Source organism: Hippoglossus stenolepis, chromosome 19 (genome assembly GCF_022539355.2).
Source record: "Hippoglossus stenolepis isolate QCI-W04-F060 chromosome 19, HSTE1.2, whole genome shotgun sequence".
Classification (NCBI taxonomy): domain Eukaryota; kingdom Metazoa; phylum Chordata; class Actinopteri; order Pleuronectiformes; family Pleuronectidae; genus Hippoglossus; species Hippoglossus stenolepis.
The window spans coordinates 331,162-351,209 of NC_061501.1; the positions used below are offsets into that span (position 1 = coordinate 331,162).

The following is a 20,048-nucleotide window of genomic DNA, read 5'->3' on the forward strand; positions in this document are numbered from 1 at the left end:
TTTCAGATGAACATATACAAATTATAATGAGAAAGTGTAAAAATATATTGAGTGTGATCAATGTATAACCATATCAAAATCAGGAGTGATCAGATATGCAATAAAAATATGAATGTAGTGCTTGTTAGAACCATCTTAGATTATGGATGTATTAGTTATGGTTCAGCAGCAAAGACTTTATTTAAGATGTTAGAGGTGGTGCACGGTCAGGCTTTGAGACTTTGTTGTGCTTTCATAATGGCTCCTGTGTTCACGCATCAGGGTGAGGTGGATGAAATACTGCTGCATCTATAAAACACAATTAGTTAATAATGAACTAATGGACAAATCTTCAACGGCTTTTTAAAGATTGACATCGACAACAAAGTTACCTCTCTCTTAAATATATAATATAAAACTAAATTATTAAAATAAAATATACACCTGAAATATACATTATATACAAAAATAATTGCTAATAGTAGTGAGTCCAGGTCAGGTCATCACTGATGTGATGTCGCAGTGAGAAAGAAGCTAAAGACATAACATGAAGACATACCTGCAGTATGATTACCTGTGATAACATCCAGTGTTTTTCTTTATTCTGGATAAAATTCAATATTGCATCTTGGTGAAGATTAGTTAAATACATTGCATCAAACATCAGTGTACACTGATGGATCCAGCCTTACAAGTCTCTGGGTTTGTACCCTCATGGTTGAATGCCCTTCTTGTAAGTTGCTTTGGATGAAAGCGTCAGTTAAATGATATGTAATGTAATGTAATATCAGTGGATAGAAGAGTTACAGATTAAAAGGTTATTCTTGTCTTTGCAACCATGTAGATACCAGTTCACAAAGACATAAAAACCAGTGAAATTGTGAATGCATTACAGGTACATTTTCTGAAACATGAAGAGATCATGGAAATTTCACTCAGTAAATATGAAGCCAAAGCAATAATCAGAAGTGACTACAATTAAGTTTATTTTAGGCATTTAGTTGTGATGGTGAAGTTCAGAGTGAGGTGCTGGAGAATGTATTATTGCACTGAGTGTCCTCACTAAGATAAAATCACATGTGTGTTTATGTGTGTGTGTGTGTCTGTTTATGTGTGTGTGTGTGTGTCTGTTTATGTGTGTGTGTGCGTTTGTTTAGTGGTGAGGTAAATCTGAGAGAGGAAGTGCTCCACGCCACTAGGTGGCGGTCGTGCACCGTTTCGTTGTTTGCCAACACCAATTGTGCATTAAGAACAACAGCTGTGGACAGAGGGGCCGTCATGTGCACCATGGAGAGTTTGCGTGTGCTCGAGCTCTACAGTGGAATAGGAGGGATGCATTATGCATTAAAGGGTGAGCTGGTGTCATCGCGGTTTTATCTTGTTAGAAGTATTACGCTAGATTGGTTGGAAACAGATTCACGTTACGTTGTCTTTTATTGGAGCACATTACCGTGCCCTGACTGTCCAGGACCAAACACACACTGTCTGTTAGTTTCACTGACCACTGCGGTTAAGTTAGTTAGTTTACTCGGTGTGGACAGAAGCAGGAGGGCCAGGAAATATTGTTCATCAATTGTTGTTAGAGTGGTTGTAAACATAACTTGTAGGAGCTGGTTAGTAGGCTAACAGCAGCAGTCCACATAGCAGTAGATTACTCTGTTTACGTGTTAGCTAAAACCATAGAACAATATGACCTGAACACATGTTACATGTAAATAAATCCTAGCGAAGACAACTTTGTCGACCTTCAATAAATAATAAAATTTGCTATTATCATTTTACCGATTATATATACTATGTCTATAACGCTTGGTGGAATTACTATAGCTTGTGTATCAGTAAGTTCTGAACATTTACAGTACATTTTAACAACACCGCAATAATAATGATAATTTTGGTAACTATAATCGTGATACAACGTTTCATCTCTACAACCCACTAAACATGCGTTGTCGCTCATTCGGGTAGAAAATATAACTAGTTATACATTTTTAATGCACAGGGTTTTGCTGTGAAGCTGAAGGTATGTAATGAAACAAAGCTAAATTATGTTAAGAAAATATTTTTATCTAATTTTTTTTCTATCTCCAGAGAGTGGCATACCTGGCCAGGTGGTGGCTGCTGTCGACATAAACACCACTGCCAATCAGATCTACAGGCACAATTTCCCTGACACCCCACTCTGGAACAAGACAATAGAGGTGCGTGATAGTAGAGGGTTCAGGCATGGCTTCTTGCATTTGAACAAAAGAGAATTTCAAACGTCTACACAGCCCAACTAGTCTGTTAACCTGTAGCAGCCTGTCAGTATTGGATTTCCTCTCAGAGAAATGTATGGGACTCCAGCCTTCTGGTTGTCACTCCAACCAAACATTTTAAGGCATGGTATTTTTTCAAGATTTGGATGATTTCATGATACAGCATGGCCCATACATTTATTGTGGCTTAGTCTACTCTCAGGAGTACATAGAATTTAAATTATTTTATCATACAGTATACGATGGAGGGATTTCTTTTTACTGTAGGTAAGTAAGAATCAAGTATCATATTAATAAATGCAAGCATGCTCAGGTGTAGCTTAGTTGTGCAACTTGACCACAGATTAGTTGTTTTAGAAAATTATTCAATTGTCAATGAATAAATCTATCAATCAAATTTTATTCTTATAGCCCATATTCACAAATCACAATTTGTCTCAGGAAAAACTACTAAAAAAAACTATTAACAAGGGGAGACACATGTGTGGGATCCCTCTGCCAGGACAGGCAGACGTTCAATAGATGCCGCATGTAACTGAGAACATAACAATATTTACAACATTAATTTGAAGAAACAGTTTTTAGCATAACGGAAAGGTGTGTCAATGTTTAAAGTATTCATAAAAAAGAAAATGTCTGATAGAGATCAAGGGAGCGTCAATGACAATTGAAATGGTCTGTCTGTATGTCTGTCTATCCCTATTTCTATCTCTCTCTCTCTATTAGTGTTGTAACGATACCAACATTTTTGTTTTGATACAAATACCAAGCCATGACTTTGAATTATTATAATTTTTTAAAATCATTAAGAGCACCAGACTTCTGTCCCCAGTGTGCCATTCTGTGGTGGTATATTGCAAAGTACAAATGTTGTGTGTGTCCTGTGGTGATTTATCCTGTTAAAGAGACTAAATTGTGGGTAATAAATTATTGTCTCAAAACAGTCCACGTACTATTGGTGACAAACAATTTCGTACAATATTCTGCCTAGTGAAACTTTACAGCTGCTGCTTAACCTGTGCTATAGTGGTATTGAATTCATACTATGTGGGAAATATACCGGTATGTTGATGATCAGGTATACAGACCAGCACCAATCCAGTCACTCTGTGATCCTTCAATCATTGTTGAAATGGATGATCAAGATATCTGAAATGCACACATATATAGGGCTGTAATGGCTCATCTTTTAACTTTGTAATGTTAAAAGTTGATATTTTTTCTTTGTTGACTCTTAGGGCATACCACTAGATGACTTTAATAAATTATCTTTTGACATGATTTTGATGAGCCCTCCTTGCCAACCTTTCACCAGGTAGGTCTCATATGTTTTGTATGCATTGTAATCCAATTGTATTGAATACTTCAATTGTGGATTTGAGGGCTCTGCCCCCAAACACTCAACACAGTCCTCATGCCATTACCAGCAACAAATGTTCTGTAGTTTCTGCAACAACTGGATCACACATTTGGTGGTATTTTAGATCGATCAATATATATATATATATATATATAAACAAAATTCCACAACTCAGTGGGTCTATCTGCAAATTACAGTGCTATGATATGTCTCATTTAGATTGTAGAAACACATGCAACTTTGTCAATCAGTAGTATGCATTATTAGACCTCTTTCTGCATTTGATGACCCTGAAAGATTGATGTCAATAGTCACTCTTCAAGTATCCACTCTCCTTTGACTGTTTTAGGGAGATTCATTTGGCTGATCACATTTCAACGAACATCACTCTGCCAACAAAACAAAGATCAGTTACAACAAGCTCCTGAACTTATATGGATGAAAAAGTATTTTTGGATGAAGAGAGAAACATAAGTCTGTGCCAGTACTTCAGTGCAAACAGTTCATTCAATTAGCTTGCTTTTGAGGCTGTGACATTTCTTGAGCAGCTTTGCTCCATCAAGCTCCAGAAAAAGTCTGTGGAATACTTTCAAGGTGTTCTTGAGTGTCTTGGAATACTCAAGGTTGAGGGCATAGATCAATCCCATCAACAGCATACATTCACTCCACTCCAGCCTCAGTCAACCAAGGTGTGCCGCAAGGCTCAGTGCTGGGCAGGCCCCCTGCTTTTCACCATCTACATCCTCCCGCTTGGTCGTATCATCCGTCCACATGGCCTTAAAGGGATAGTTTACCCAAAAATTAAAATTCACTCATCTACTCACCATTATGACGATGGAGGGGTGGATGAAGTGTTTGATTCCACTAAACACTTCAGGAGTATCAGGGGTAAATGTTGTTGCAGCAGAATCCAATACAATTGAAGTTAATGGTGAAATAGGCTTAAGACACGATGTAAATTACCTTGTTTAGGCACCTACATTCATATTGGGCTCAAATACAATAAATTACAGCTTTTTCTTTCCTCCACACACACAAACAAACAAACAAACAAACAAACACACACACACACACACACAAAGAGCAAGCAGGCTGTGATGACACAGTGAACCAGGAGAAATGAAAATAACATGACTTGGCAACATCTACACTCGTTACTGCAATACAAAGCCCTGTAAAATGCTTGATCAAACCCCTGTTCAACAATTAGATAGAACATATATAGTTTCAACACTGTCATCAGTGTCCCATAAAAAGGGCATTTTAACTTTTGATCTTTATTTGTACTTTCGTATATTGTTTAAATTGAGTTCTTCTATATTGCTGTAAAGTATCAATCCCACTATATTAAGTTAATGTTTGTCCTAATTGTGTGCTATACAAATACAATTGAATTGAATATAGCTCTTTGGTCCTTTTTCTGGATCTTCACTCATCATGTTTCACTTGTTTGTATTATCATCTCTTTTTTTTTTATTTACATGTTTGAAATAAATACAAATGGAATGCAATCATCTTTGTTGCATCATTATAGTATTTTTTTTTTCTCTTAATCACTGTATAAAATGTCTTCTATCAGTTTGAAATCTTTGTTGTTTCTCCATGCAGGATAGGTCTTCAGGGTGACATTCATGACCTCAGAACCAAGAGCTTCCTCTACATCCTCGATGTTTTGCCAAGGTCTTTAATCTCCATATTCAATTTTTCTTTGCCCTCTAGCTGGCATGAATGAAAAAGTTTGCAAAATGTTCTAGCCTCAAGAGATTTGTACTCTCAGCTAAATATGCTTCCCATGTAAATGAAATAGTATTTTTTTTAAATTAGAAAAACATGAAAGGGACATCAAAACTTTGAAAGTTTATATCTCATAAACCTGCATTCTTTCCTGAATTTTTGATATGACAATCTTTGGTCATATAGCAGTTAATGGGTAAACATTTTTTATGGATTGATTGAAAATTTCAAAATGACACACGTTACTCAAAACCATAACATGTCAAAATAAATGTTGAGAGAATTCCATTTTGTTTGTGTTGTCACAACCTGTCAGGCTAGATTTGTTATATTGTGTCTAGGATTCCTTAAGCGGCTTTCAATTTTTGTAGGGGGCCAGCTTCTTTTAATTATCCCTGCTTTATTACAGAACTAGTTAAAGGAGTCTGAAATTACATTAGATATCTTTAAAGAAATGTAGAATAGTTCAATAGTAAAAAATTATACCATATGCGTCTCACCATTTTGGGTTGTGATAAGTTTTCAATTTTTGTGCAAAATAACTTCTGTTAGCATATGGCCTTGCAACCAGGGGTTACCAGTCTCACTGAACACATGGCAGCCACTACTGTGACTGAAAAGTGTCAGAAATACTAAAAGAGTCCATACTCTGAAGGTTTATAGCATGGCATCTTGGTAAAGTTCTCTTTGACTGAGCACATAAATCCTGCTGCCATCCCACTTTCTTTAGTTTGTGATACCGCGGCTAAAGCTCAAATTATAAAGCATTTCACCATTGTTTATCCTTTCAGTCATCCCATCAGTGTTTTTGCTCTAAGCTTTTATGCATTATGGAAGTGTAGCAGGAGTGGTACAAGGTGTTTATTCCACACAGCTTTATAAGCTGTCTCTGTGTGTGTACTATCTTAAAAGTATGTTTTTTGTCAGTATCGCCTCTAACATTCTCTTCCCAACTTACATATGGTGATGGTGTCCAGGCTGCACAGGCTGCCCCGCTTCATTCTGCTGGAGAACGTGAAAGGCTTTGAGACTTCCTCTGCCAGGTAATGATGGAGACAACAAGGGTTAAGCACCTTGTCGGCATGCACCAACATGTACATTAGGCAGGTTGTTCTGATTTCTTGCAAATATGTTTTTTTTATTTTCCTGTATAATGGAAATGTTTATCATTTTATAGGTAAATCAAGCCTGTGAGGAAATGTCAACAGACATGTGTATTTCTATTTCTATCTAGAAAACAAGGTGGTTCACTGCCACTCTTACAACACCGTAAAACATTTTTCAGGAATTAGGTGTAATATGTTTTCTCATAAATGTCTCATTTTTAGAAAACCTCTGAACAACATGACAGTTTCCTTCATGTCCTCAAATATATATAACTGAGTTGTTTTTACTTGCGATCTTTTAATGTGAAATGAGTTGAAAAAATAAATAGTTCTCATTAAATCAATGTTTTAAAGAAACAAAACTAGAATAGTAACAGAATTATTTTATTTGCTTTGTAGAAAATTAAGTATCCACTCCCATACACTGATGGTTTAAGCCAGTTGGAACAGTCTCACCTATTATTATATTTATTTTCATTAAATTTAATAATAAATTTCCTTCGTAAAGCGCTTTTCAAGAAACTCAAAGACACTTAACATAGAATGTTCAAGAAAGACACACTAAAGATAAAAACAACATTAAACATTAAAAACAGCTCTGAAGAGGTTAGTCTAGAGTAGGGATTTTAAATAGTCTGTAATGACTGACCATGTGACTAAACTCCACTAAACCTGATAAACTCATATTTTAAGTTTATTTAACTTGGATCTTCAACTCTTGTAGCAATGTTGATCTTTAACCTTATGTTTTGTTAACTTAAATTTTCAAGCATGGGGAGCTACAGTTTCAAGGTCGAAGAAATTTAAAATGCTGAACAGGGAACATGGTGTTAATGTGTGATATTGATTGGAGTTGGATCTGAAAATGAGGTATAATCAGCTAATTAACAATATCTTTCACATTGTTAACAAATTCAAAAGGGACATTTTTAGAACTTTTCAAATCTAAGAACTATGAGCTCTATGATCTTATGTCCTTGTATTATACTTCTGCTCTATAGGAATATTTTGGTGAAAACACTGATGGAGTGTGGATATACTTTCCAGGAGATCATGGTCTCACCCACAAGTGTAAGACACACTCACTCTATGACTGATATCATTAAATACAGTACATCTGTTCTGTGAAAGCTCTAAATATATCTACAACATGTTTTTATTTATATTCACAAATCCAGGTTGGGATTCCTAATTCAAGATTGCGTTATTTCCTGATTGCTAAGCTTGCAACAAATAACTTAAGCACCCAGACAAAGGTAAGCCTTGCTTGTGTCCTGTGAATTGTAAAACTATTTCAATGTACCTTCCAAATAACACAGGTCTAACATTAAAGAGCAACATTTTGTATAAATGCTACCTGCACTGAAGAAAAAGTTAAAATTTTTGCAAATCAGTTAAATTCAATTCAATTTATTTATTAAGCGCTGAGTCACAACATGCATTATCTCAAGGCAATTTACATAGTAAGTTAACACCTTACAATATCACACAGAAACTCAAAAGTTCCCACAATGAGCAAACAAACTTTTTATAAAGAAAATTACACTGCAGCAAGTCAAACAACTTGCAGGTGTCGCCAAACAGAAAGGACCTGAGGACATGCTGACCCCTCCATCATGAAGACCTTGTAAGAGGACAGACAACACAAACATACAACTGGCAAACCCAAGTACACCGAGAGATGAGGAGGAGTCAGGTTTTGGTACTTAGCTCTACCAACAAAAGTGACTGTAACATCATGTTTATGTATTCAACCTTTTACTGAACAACTGGATGTTATTTGACAATCATATGATATCCCACTGTTTTTTTAACTCTAATTTACTACGCCTCTCTATGTTTCCATCATTCACTATGTTTCCATCATTCACTCTGCGCAAAGTCGCTCAACGTAGCTACTACAATGTACTGTAGGTTGGCCCTTTATCTATAACCTGACCTTTGGTACTGCTTAAATAGTGAATGGAGTATCTACGGAGTTAGACAGGCACTATACTCCTGTACAGATATAATGTGTAATATACGTAATATATAGTGGCATATACAGTAATGTGTGAGGATGGTTTACAAAATCCATCCTAAGTTTACAAAATCTGTTGATTTTTACCCAGACTGAGTTTACAGATGTGTCCGATGACACTGTGTGAGCGGAGTCAGGACGGGCACAATTATGAATGAAAGATTTTACTCATTTAAGACATGTATAGATCATGTGGTGATTAGTGTTGATATTGTGACGGTTATTTCAAGCAAAATCGTCATTTAAACTGTAGGGTTTCAGAGATGTCAGCTGAGTCGGTGTGTGTGTGTCTGCGTTTTTTTTTATTCAAGGTCATAGTGGCCTCACAGAGCACATTTTTTGCCTTGTAAAGGTGATATCTCTGGAACACCATCGAGGAATCTTGTCACATTTGGCACAAAAATTCACTTGGAGTCAAGGAATGACTGATTTAATTTTAGTAGCCATATTTCAAGGTCACGTTGGCCTCACAAAGAATGTCTCTGTTTTTCTTGAACGTGATATCTTAAGATCAGCGTGTGAATGTCTTCAAATTTGGTACAAACATTCACTTTGACTCAAAGATGAACTGATTACATTTTGGTGGTCAAAGGTCAAAAGATCAAGGTCACATGGTCCTGCGTTGTTATGAACTCAATATATCAGGAATGCTCAAAGGGACTTTCATCAAATCTGGCACAAACATTCAATTAGACTCAAGGATGACCCGAATAGAAATTGATGGTCAAAGGTCAAGGTCACTGTAACTTCTCAAACACATTTTCCCTTGTGAATGTAATATCTTTGGAACATGCCTTGAGATAATGTAATTATAATTTGGCACTATACAAATACAATTTAATTGAATTTTATCGTATCCTTCATTGTAACACTGAACTCAACATTACTGCCACCTTGTGGTGTGGTTTTTAACAAAGAATGTAACCATAGATTTCAGATGCCCACCTACATCCCTCTGAGTATGATTCGTCTGAGCTGCCCACAGACTTGTATCCGACCCACACAAGTACCTGCCAGCCAGAAGAGGACTTGCAGGGGGGTCATGTCCTGTATAAACTGGAGACAGCAACTGATGTGCAGCGGAAAATGATTCAGAACAACAATCTGTCTGTCAGGCAGATCCAAGACTTCCTGGAACCACAGATGGAAGCAAACTTGGAGAACTTTCTCCTTCCTCCTAAAACCCTACTGCGATATGCTCTGCTCTTAGACATTGTTCAGCCTTCATCCAGGAGGTCTGTCTGCTTTACCAAAGGGTGGGTATGGTAACCATCTTCATTTAAATATCACTATTTTCACTTGTGTCATTATCAAGCCCAGGAAAGTTACAACTGAGGCACCAGATGCGATCTCTACCACCATTTCCCCTGTCAAAGGGGGCTGCATTCTATAAAGACACAAGGGAAAGGAAATTGTAGCTTCTTGGCAGAAAGAATAATTAAATGCACGTCACACTTAAATGTGCAGGAAATGTAAGGATCTTGATTATTTTCTTTGAACTCATGAGGCTATTTGCCATTGATTTGATTTCAAATTATAAGCCTGCTAGTGTTTCTTACATAATTGTGTTTGTAATCTTTACCGAATACTGTGCTCCTTAATTATTTTGCCTGTTCACACACATTTTTAGGGGCACATCAAGATAGGCAGGCGGTAGAGCAGGTCATCCATTACCAGAAGGTTGGGCGGTTCGATCCCTGTCTCCCCGATTCCATGTGCCACAGTGTCCTTGGGCAAGATACTGAACCCCAAACTGCCCCTAACGGCTGTGCAGACTGTATGATTAATGTATGATAGCGATAGTGCTGTACGTCGGTGTATGGCAAAACTGCTGTAAAGTGTTTTGAGTGGTCATCAAGACTAGAGAAATGCTAAATAAATACAGATCAGTTTGAATGAACAGTGGAATTAGAATGTAACAGAGGCCAAATCTGGGCATTAACAGAAAAATATTTTTTCCCCAGACCCCCCTAGCTGGTTACTTTTTCAAACTGGTTTGTTAGAATCTATATCTATCTATAGAATGCTTGATAGTGTCTCACCACTGCTATATATCTGTCCAGTTTGATCCACTGTTAAAATGATGAATTAGTAATGCCGCTATTTAACAGTGTTAATGTGTTCTATTCCCTAGCTATGTACGGTATGTGGAAGGAACTGGCTCAGTACTGACAAGCTGTATGGAAACAGAGGTAAGAACAATGAGTCTCATTCACCAATATTTTCTTAAGTTTGTTCTTAGATTTGTCTACATCAGATTCATGGCATGTTCTTAAACTGCAGAATTGTTTGCACCTGTGTTATTATATAGATGAATCCCATTGTCTTCGTAAATTGAAAGCCCACCAATTATTCCAACAATTAGCAACCTTGCCAAAGCCCATAAAAAGGCATGAGACTGCAGGGCTGTGTGCACACAGAAATCACAGAAATTGTAAAGAACATTAAATAAGTCAAGAATGCCTTAATGAAAATCTAAAAGTTGTGGCACACTTGACTCAAAACATAAAAGAGCTGTTCAATTTTTTGTGTCAGAAGTGGATATAAAATAACACAAAACGATACATGGTATTCAGCTACACGTTCCGTGAATGCCACACTGTTGAATAAAAAAAAAAATAGTAGTCAAAAAAGCTGGATCAGTGCATAGTGGCCATCATTGAAAACACTGCTCTGCCGATGTACCCTCAGCTTCATCTAAGCTAAACTGTGGATACCTTTAGCGAGCCTGTCAGGACCCAACAGGCTGGGCCGGGTTCAGACAAATTTTTTATAGGATATTTGTGTTGTGTATGAGCCACAACAGTTGTCGCTGTAGTTACTGCAGTATGCACGGCAGTTGTACGACAGGCTGTCGGAAAGGGTGTATTGTTGTTCTGTGAGAGCTGTCGAAGTTATGTGCGTCACAATAAAGTTAACTGTGTGAACTGAAGTCGCGGTCCGTGAGTCATTAGACATAACAATTTGGTATCAGATCTTTCACCTTGGCTGGGCTGATATATATATATATATATATATATTTTTTTTTTACACTGCACACAGAAAACAAGCATTCAAAATGTGTGTCGAGGTAACACAAAGTCATTGCAGGTTACATTTTCTGCATCTGGTTCGGACACAAAAAACAGAATGGCTGTCAGGTTTGGGTTGGGCTCTTTTAGTTTTCTCTTGGACTCTGAGAGCTTCAGACCAAAAATGCAGCCGCTGTCTGACACATAGGTGTGGTGCGGTTGCATTGCCTGGGTAATCACTCGTCTCAGATTTAGACGCCCCCTTGATTATTTTAATGAAACAGCCCCGGCTGAGCATTACACCGTGAAACAGGAAATGACAATTTTACATAGTTTTGAGTACTTCTCCTAGAAGGTTGACCACATCCACCTTAAATGTGGTCAGAAAAGACTTAATACATTGATTATAACTCTTTGTGAAGAGTTTTTATCAAACTGGATGTTTGTGGCTGCATGGTGAATTGCACTGTTTTGCCATTAAAAAGGAAAAGTTGTAACTCGCATATCACTTTACCAATCTCCTTTAAATATTGCATGTTTGATACCATAGATGGTCAAACTTCACATCTTTAGCTACTTGTATTTTTATTAAAATGAATTTATGTCAATTAATAAAGAATACAAGCTGCTTTCAGGGTTTTTTAATAGTATTATTTTGCAAATACCTCCATCAGCAGGTTATTGGAATAGATAGTAAAATCTTGGCACAAAATGTATATGGAAAAGCCAAAAATACAGAATGAGAACTACCATATTACGGTATGATTTAAGATTATGAGGTTTAAATGCCCCAAATTTTGGTGATTAATACATCTCAACTTTGTTCAATTTCAATTTGCTTTTTTATGTTGATTTGTGTACTTTGCAGATGGAGCATGCGTTTACTCATCTGGACCAGTGCTCTGAAGAAGAAAAACTCAAGCGGCTAATGAAATTGAAGCTCCGATATTTTACTCCAAGAGAAGTTGCCAACCTCATGGGTTTCCCTCAGAGCTTCTGTAAGTCACTAACCTGTCAGCCCTTGTAAGGCCAGAGATTTTATTCAATCAATAAGTATTGCCTGTGTATCCAAAATCGTGTTTAGCTTATTCCTATGAATCAAGTTTGAACAAATTTTACATGATACACAATTTGAATATATATATATAGACTATTGTGCTGCTGCTTGAGTAATGCTATGACAGTGTCAGGTTTGCTTGATACCTCTATACCCTACATAACTACACTACTTCTTAAAGATGTGTAGAATTTAGTGACACCTTGAGGTAAACTTGCATGTTTCACCCCTCACCTCACCCCCCTTCCCTCACCCCCCTTCCAAATATGAAAGAGAACCTGTGTTAGCCTTCAGTTGTCATAGAAACTCAAAGGGTGTTTAGTTTGTCCAGTCTGGGCTACTGTAAAAAACATGGCGGCCTCTGTAGAGATGAACCGCTCCCACTAGGTTCATTTTATATTAAATTTCTGCCAATAGATCCCTTTCACCTAAATCTAGATTTTTAAGTCTAGTAGTAGTTGTATTGGACAGAGTCTACATCCACATTAGTACATTTTAGTTTTAAAATGCATCACTTTTGCTATATTAATGGCTGGTGTCCACACTACTTTTTGAAAGTCTAAAATGAAGCGCTTTGGAAACAATTGTGGCCCTGTTTAGTTTGAAAACTTTAGGGATGCGTTAAAGTCTGGAGGGACAGACACTTTTGAACAATATCGCTGCCACCCACATTCATTTCCTGATTGCTTCTTATCAGTCTGGACGTTGCCAACACTTATCACCTTGTCACCCACTTTTTACCATTGCTGTTCCTCATTCTCAGAATTTTCTGCAACAAACCAACCAACTGCAGTGAAGATGATTTGTTCCCTGTTTACAACATCTACACTACTCACTACTACTGTTTTAGTTTTAAAACATGTATTATTCGATTCGATTTTGAGTTCCTCAAGCATGTCACAACAGTGAAGATAAATTTAACCAATCATATGAATTTAGCCTTAAGTAGAAATTAGTAGTGCATCTTTTCACCAAATTTGGCCAGATGCAGATGTGTGAAATGAACGTCTCACATTTACCAACTGAAATTACATTTAAGACAATGCCAGGCTTGATGAACTGTATTAAAATGCGATTAAATTGATGTGTTGCGTGAATCTTTGGTGAAACACAAACACTCAAACTAAAGTATTCAATGCACACTTTTCTGCAAAACACACCGAGAGAATGATAGTAATACGTGGACAGGCAAACACCATGACAGATGCTCCTGCATCCTTATTTGTTGCATGTGCTGATGAGTGAGATGAAATGTGCATGGTTAGCTTTCAGTATAAATCACAAACTGATGCTGTGTGTGCTGCCTCTGAAATTTGGCAATTTAGGCCAAAAACAAGGCCATAAAAAACGCACAGAATGATGATTGCTTCATTTTTGTTTTTTTTCAATTCTGTAATATTGATTTCTGTATCACCCTATTGGAATGATGACATACCCAGGTATACCCACTTGTCTATTTTATTTTGCAGGCTTTCCAGAACAAATCTCAACCAGGCAGAAGTACAAAGCTCTAGGAAACAGCCTGAATGTTGTGGTGGTGACCAAACTCTTACAAACGCTACTCTCCTAGCATTTGGGATGTTTCTCTGGAGAAACTACGGAATTATTCCTAGTCATTAGTGAGCCCTCCTCGATCAGTTCAGAATATACTGACTCTTTTTAAATGTTAACTTGCTGGACATTGTTTGTATATATTTTATATATATTCTATGATGCAGACTAAAGTTAGAAAACGTTTTGTACATCCTACCTGTTTTATCTGCAATGGTTTTTTCATAAAATGAAACTGAATTAGCTTTATTACTATTCACGTGTGTGGTTTATATATAAGTTTGAAAGATTTACTGGTGTTATTTTTTTACATTTCATGTCGACCTTTTCAGTAGTCTTTTAAGTAATCGACAAAATCTGCAGACCCAAGTTCTCAACCTTTCAAAATATAAACTCTGTAATTCAGCTTGATATGAAGCATTACGGTAACAAAATAAAGGTGATTTTACCATTTTAGCAATTAGTCTTCAAAGTTTGTTATCAGTTTTTATTTTGTTGTCAGTCTGAAAAAAGTTGTTACACATTTGTGAAATTACTAGGTAGATTTTTCTTGTTGGCTTATTCAGGACTGCCTTCCACTATTTAGCACTATATTATTGGGGTGATTGCTAAGGGATTGCTGCTGTACAGATATTTTGGGAGTTGCGACACTAGTAACATTCACTATACCGGATTTTCATGGTTTTCAGTAGTTCAAAAAATAACCTTCACTTCCTCTTTATGACATCATCGTCAACCTTATCATAAAGTTAACTTGTTTCATTCATGACACATTCATCACTTATATCTGTAAAGTCTGACCCTTATTTCAAATATGGCATTCCTCCAACATGCAGAGCACAAATCCATAACACAACAAGTCTACATCCATGACATAGGAATAAAAAAAGTTCATTAAATAGTAAAAGTGCAGAGAAGCTAGCAATTTTCACTGATACAAAAAAAAAGTTCATCTAAAGGCCATGCTTGCTGTCCCATCTCTGAGCCCTACTGGACAGGGCCGTCTTCAAGTTCTTGCAAAGCTTTTGCTAGTGGAACAAATCATTAAGTTTTCACAGATCACAAAAGGTTTTCACAAGACAGAGCATTTTTAGCAATTATACAAGCAGTTTTTTTAGTGAGTGAGCTAATGGCTAAACATTCAGAAGGAGAATTTGCTAAGAAGCCTCAGCATGTTTAGTATTTTTATTGTAGTTGTATACTATGTATGTCGATTTTTGTTATCAACTGTTCTAAAGAATAAAGAATGCTGAAAAGCAACTGGTTGGTCTTTGGCTGTTGTGGGGAGACCCCGGTGGCATCTACATTTGCTCGCTTCCTAAATACATTTTAGGAAGTGAGTTTTTTCTCTTCTGCCTTCAGAAGGTTTGCAAGGCAATGCCAACAGAGGGAAAGGGTTTGATGTTTAGGCAAGGCCCAAAACCTGTACTGGCCCTGAGGATCATGGTACATGTCCCTGATCCGCCAAACACAGCGAGTGGGATCACACGTTGATTTCCCTGTCTCAATGCTCCATGCTACCAGAAGATAGGCAGCGTATCCCTTGCTTCCCCAATTACCAATCACAACATCATTTCTGTACTGTCGGTGCAAACGCAAATAGCCATCTTCAAGACAGTAGAGGATGAAGTTTCACAGCGAGCTAATGCAGTGGTCCTGGCCACAGCATTTTCTTTCCAGGTCTGTTGTCATCTCCATGCATTTCCCACATGTACACCTGGATACAACAGCATGCTGGTTATTGTGCATCATCAGGGCATTAAAAACTAGGCCTGGCTCCCTAAGGCGTCAACCCCTTATCAGTTGAATGAGAACCTAGGTAAACAGATTACAGAAGCAATCCCATTAGGCAAATGTTTTATTTCATAAGCTTCTCTGCTAGATTACAATTGTATCTGCTGTCTTAGGTTAACTAGATTGATAGTTTGTACTGTTTGGTCTTACCTTTAATTGTATGAGCTAGGATTTTGTTTATTGTTTATAGTTTCACTCAAGTGATTGAGAGTTAAAAGGGAACCAGCTAAGGTTAAAGTGCTTGATTTTTATTCCAATTCTGTTAAGGACTAAGTTCTATTTTACTTTCTACCTTTTGAGGTAAATAGACTTTGTCCATAATCAGTTTTTGGCAAATTAGGAGATTTTGTGAAACTCACCTGATCACTGATTAAAGTGACAAGTTTCTCTTGTGTTGAACTCTGCTGAGTTTCTATTGCTGGGCCATTACCGCCTGGTGCCTGATTGACTCATGAGCAGGGGGTGTGGTCAGCACAGCTGTAGCCAACCATCATCAACTCTGGTTTAAAAACCAGGAATTGTTTGAAGCGTCAGCTTCAGCGTCTGTGAAGACTCATCGTATGAAGACTCGGAGGATAAAGACAAAGGAGTCTTTCGTTGATGTCATAAAGAGGAAGTGAAGGTTATTTTTTGAACTACTGAAAACCATGAAAATCCGGTATAGTGAATGTTACTAGTGTCGCAACTCCCAAAAGACTCGGAGGATAAAGACAAAGGAGTCTTTCGTTGGAGTCTTTCGGGGGAGGCTGAGTATAAAGCTGCTGTTTCTTTTTATTTGAATATGTGTGTACTTTCCGTGCGCATTTCTACTCGTAGATACTATAGGCCTCGCACTCGTTCACACCAATACCGTAACCTTTCCTCTCTTATCTATCCCACCCGTTCCACACATACCCAACATCTTGTCACGGGGCCTATGGAACTGCCAGTCAGCTACCCGCAAGACAGACTTCATCTCTGGCTTTGCTACCCAGCAATCGCTTGACTTCCTTGCTCTCACTGAGACTTGGATCACACCGGACAACACATCCACCCCAGCTGCTCTCTCATCTGCCTTCTCTTTCACCCACACACCCAGACCCACTGGTAGGGGTGGTGGTACAGGTTTACTCATCTCCCGCAAATGAGTTTTTCTCTCTACCCGCTTCCACTTTTTACCCCAACGTCTTTTGAATTTCATGCTGTGACAGTTACTCATCCGGTACAATTAACTATTGTTCTTCTCTACCGTCCACCAGGTTCTTTGGGAGATTTCTTGGAGGAATTAGACGTCCTCCTGTCAAACTTCCCAGAAAATGGCCCTCCACTTATCCTTCTGTGTGACTTTAACATCCAGACAGAGAAGTCATCTGACCTATTACTTTTACTGTCTTCTTTTGCTCTCTCACTCAGTCCTTCCCCTCCTACTCACAAAGCCGGTAACCACCATGACTATATTTTCACCAGAAACTGTTCAACATCTAACCTCACTGTAACCCCACTTCATGTCTCTGACCACTTCTTTATATCTTACTCTCTCCCACTATCTCAAACTGACAACCCTACCACATCAACAGACTCTGTACCTGTCCGTCGCAACATTCATTCCCTCTCTCCCGCCTCTCTAGCCTCCTCTGTTTTATCAGCCCTCACTTCCACTAACTCTTTCTCACTCATGCATCCTAACTCTGCCACAGACATTCTCCTTTCTACTTTGTCCTCCTCTCTTGACTCTCTCTGTCCTCTTACGTCACGACAGGTCCGCAAGTCCTCCCCAGCTCCGTGGTTGTCTGACTCGGTGCGTGCCGACAGAGCCACTATGCGAGCATCAGAATGGAAATGGCGGAAATCTAAACACCCTGATGACCTGCTCACTTATCAATGTCTTCTCTCCTCTTTCTCTGCCTCTATTTCCACAGCCAAAATCACTTTTTTACCAAACTACAATTCAATCCTCATTCTCTAACCCCAAAAACTCTGCTCCATCTTTTCCAACCTCCTTGACCCCCCCAGTCCCCCTCCTCCTTCTTCCCTTCTACCAAGCCACTTTGTCAACTACTTTACAAAAAAGATAGATGACATACGCTCCTCATTTTCTAATCCTCCTTCTATAACTACATTTCCATCAACTTCATCTTCATCCCCTTCGCTTTCCTCTTTCACCTCCCTGTCTCCCAATCAAGTTCTTACCTTGGTAACCTCCGCCCGCCCGACCACCTGCCCCCTTGACCCCATCCCATCTCACATTCTCCAGTCTATCGCTCCTGACCTTCTTCCTTTTCTCACCCATCTTATCAACACTTCCCTGTCAACTGGCTGTTTCCCTAACTCTCTGAAGGAGGCAAGAGTAAATCCTCTCCTGAAGAAACCCACCCTCGACCCGTCTGCAGTAAATAACTACAGACCTGTCTCTCTTCTTCCCAAAACTCTCGAGCGCGCTATCTTTTATCAACTCTCCTCCTATCTTCACCACAATAACCTTCTTGATCCTCACCAGTCTGGTTCCAAGGCAGGCCACTCAACTGAGACTGCCCTCCTTGCTGTCTCTGAGCAACTTCACACTGCTAGAGCAGCCTCTCTCTCCTCTGTCCTTATCCTTCTAGACCTCTCTGCTGCATTTGACACAGTGAACCACCAGATCCTTATTTCCTCCCTTCAGGATCTGGGTGTCTCAGGCTCTGCTCTCTCCCTGATCTCATCCTACCTCAATGACCGTACTTACCGGGTAACTTGGAGAGGATCTGTGTCTGAACCTTGTCCACTCACTACTGGGGTCCCTCAAGGTTCCATCCTGGGTCCCCTCCTCTTCTCTCTGTACACCAACTCTCTCGGCTCTGTCATTCACTCACATGGCTTTTCCTACCATAGCTATGCTGATGACACCCAACTAATCCTCTCTTTTCCCCAATCTGAATCACAGGTAGCAGCACGAATCTCTTCCTGTCTGACTGACATCTGTCAGTGGATGTCTGCACACCACCTGAAAATTAACCTTGACAAGACTGAACTACTTTTCCTTCCAGGGAAAGGCTCTCCCACCCATGACCTGACTATTAACTTTGACAACTCCGTGTTAACCCCCACTCAGACTGCTAGGAACCTGGGTGTGACACTCGACAGCCAACTCTCCCTTACTGCCAACATTACTGTAACAACACGTTCCTGTAGATTCATGCTGTACAACATCAGGAGAATACGTCCCCTTCTCACTCAGAAGGCGGCGCAGGTTCTGGTCCAGGCCCTGGTCATCTTACGCCTAAACTATTGTAACTCCCTCCTGGCTGGTCTACCTGCTAGTGCCATCCGACCTCTGCAGCTCATTCAGAATGCAGCAGCTCAACTGGTCTTTAACCTACCTAAATTCACTCGCACTACTCCGCTCCTCCGCTCCCTTCACTGGTTACCGGTGGCTGCCCGCATCCGTTTCAAAACATTAGTACTTGCGTACCATGCTGCGACCGGATCGGGTCCAGTCTACATCCAGGACATGGTCAAAGGTTACACCCCAGCCCGTTCACTCCACTCAGCCCAGCCCAAACCGCCCCCCTCACTATGTGCGACTCCCCAGTTAAAACAGTGGAGTCTTTCAGATTCCTAGGGACTTTAATTGCACAGGACCTGAGGTGGGCGGAGAACATTACCTCCACCATCAAGAAGGCCCAGCAGAGGATGTTCTTCCTGCGGCAACTGAAGAAATTCAACATGCCGCAGAAAGTGATGGTCGAGTTCTACATGGCCATCAATGAGTCCATCCTCACTGCATCAATCACCGTCTGGTTCGCTGCCTCCACTGCCAAGGACAAGGGCAGACTGCAGCGGATCATTCGGTCAGCTGAGAAGGTCATCGGCTGCGACCTGCCGGCTCTCCTAGACCTGTTCCACTCCAGGACAAGTAAGAGAGCAGGCAAGATCATTGCTGATCCTTCCCATCCCGGTCACCACCTATTTCAGAGACTCCCATCCGGAAAAAGGTTCCGGGCTATCAAGACCAAAACCTTGCGCCACCGGAACAGTTTTTTCCCCATGGCAGTGGCGCTCACAATCAAGCCCCCTGCATCACACTGACTCTGGCCCCCACATAATTTATATATATATTATTGGCACTATACCGAAACCAATCACTGCACCTTAGCACCGCACGTGCCCATAACTTATTGTTCTTACTGTATATATTGTTGTTTTATGTCCGATTGTTGTTT

At 39.2% G+C, this 20,048-nt stretch overlaps 1 protein-coding gene across 1 annotated transcript; it reads left to right on the forward strand.

The window, feature by feature from the left end:
- Window positions 1-1,173: 1,173 nt before the first annotated feature.
- On the forward strand, window positions 1,174-14,532 carry trdmt1 (tRNA aspartic acid methyltransferase 1). The gene is made up of 11 exons (XM_047337871.1): window positions 1,174-1,330; window positions 2,071-2,180; window positions 3,476-3,552; window positions 5,206-5,277; window positions 6,309-6,374; window positions 7,439-7,508; window positions 7,616-7,693; window positions 9,388-9,713; window positions 10,592-10,649; window positions 12,337-12,466; window positions 13,995-14,532. Exons 1-11 carry the CDS (start codon window positions 1,258-1,260, stop codon window positions 14,093-14,095), a joined length of 1,161 nt encoding a protein of 386 aa, XP_047193827.1. The 5' UTR covers window positions 1,174-1,257; the 3' UTR covers window positions 14,096-14,532.
- The last annotated feature ends 5,516 nt before the right edge of the window (window positions 14,533-20,048 follow it).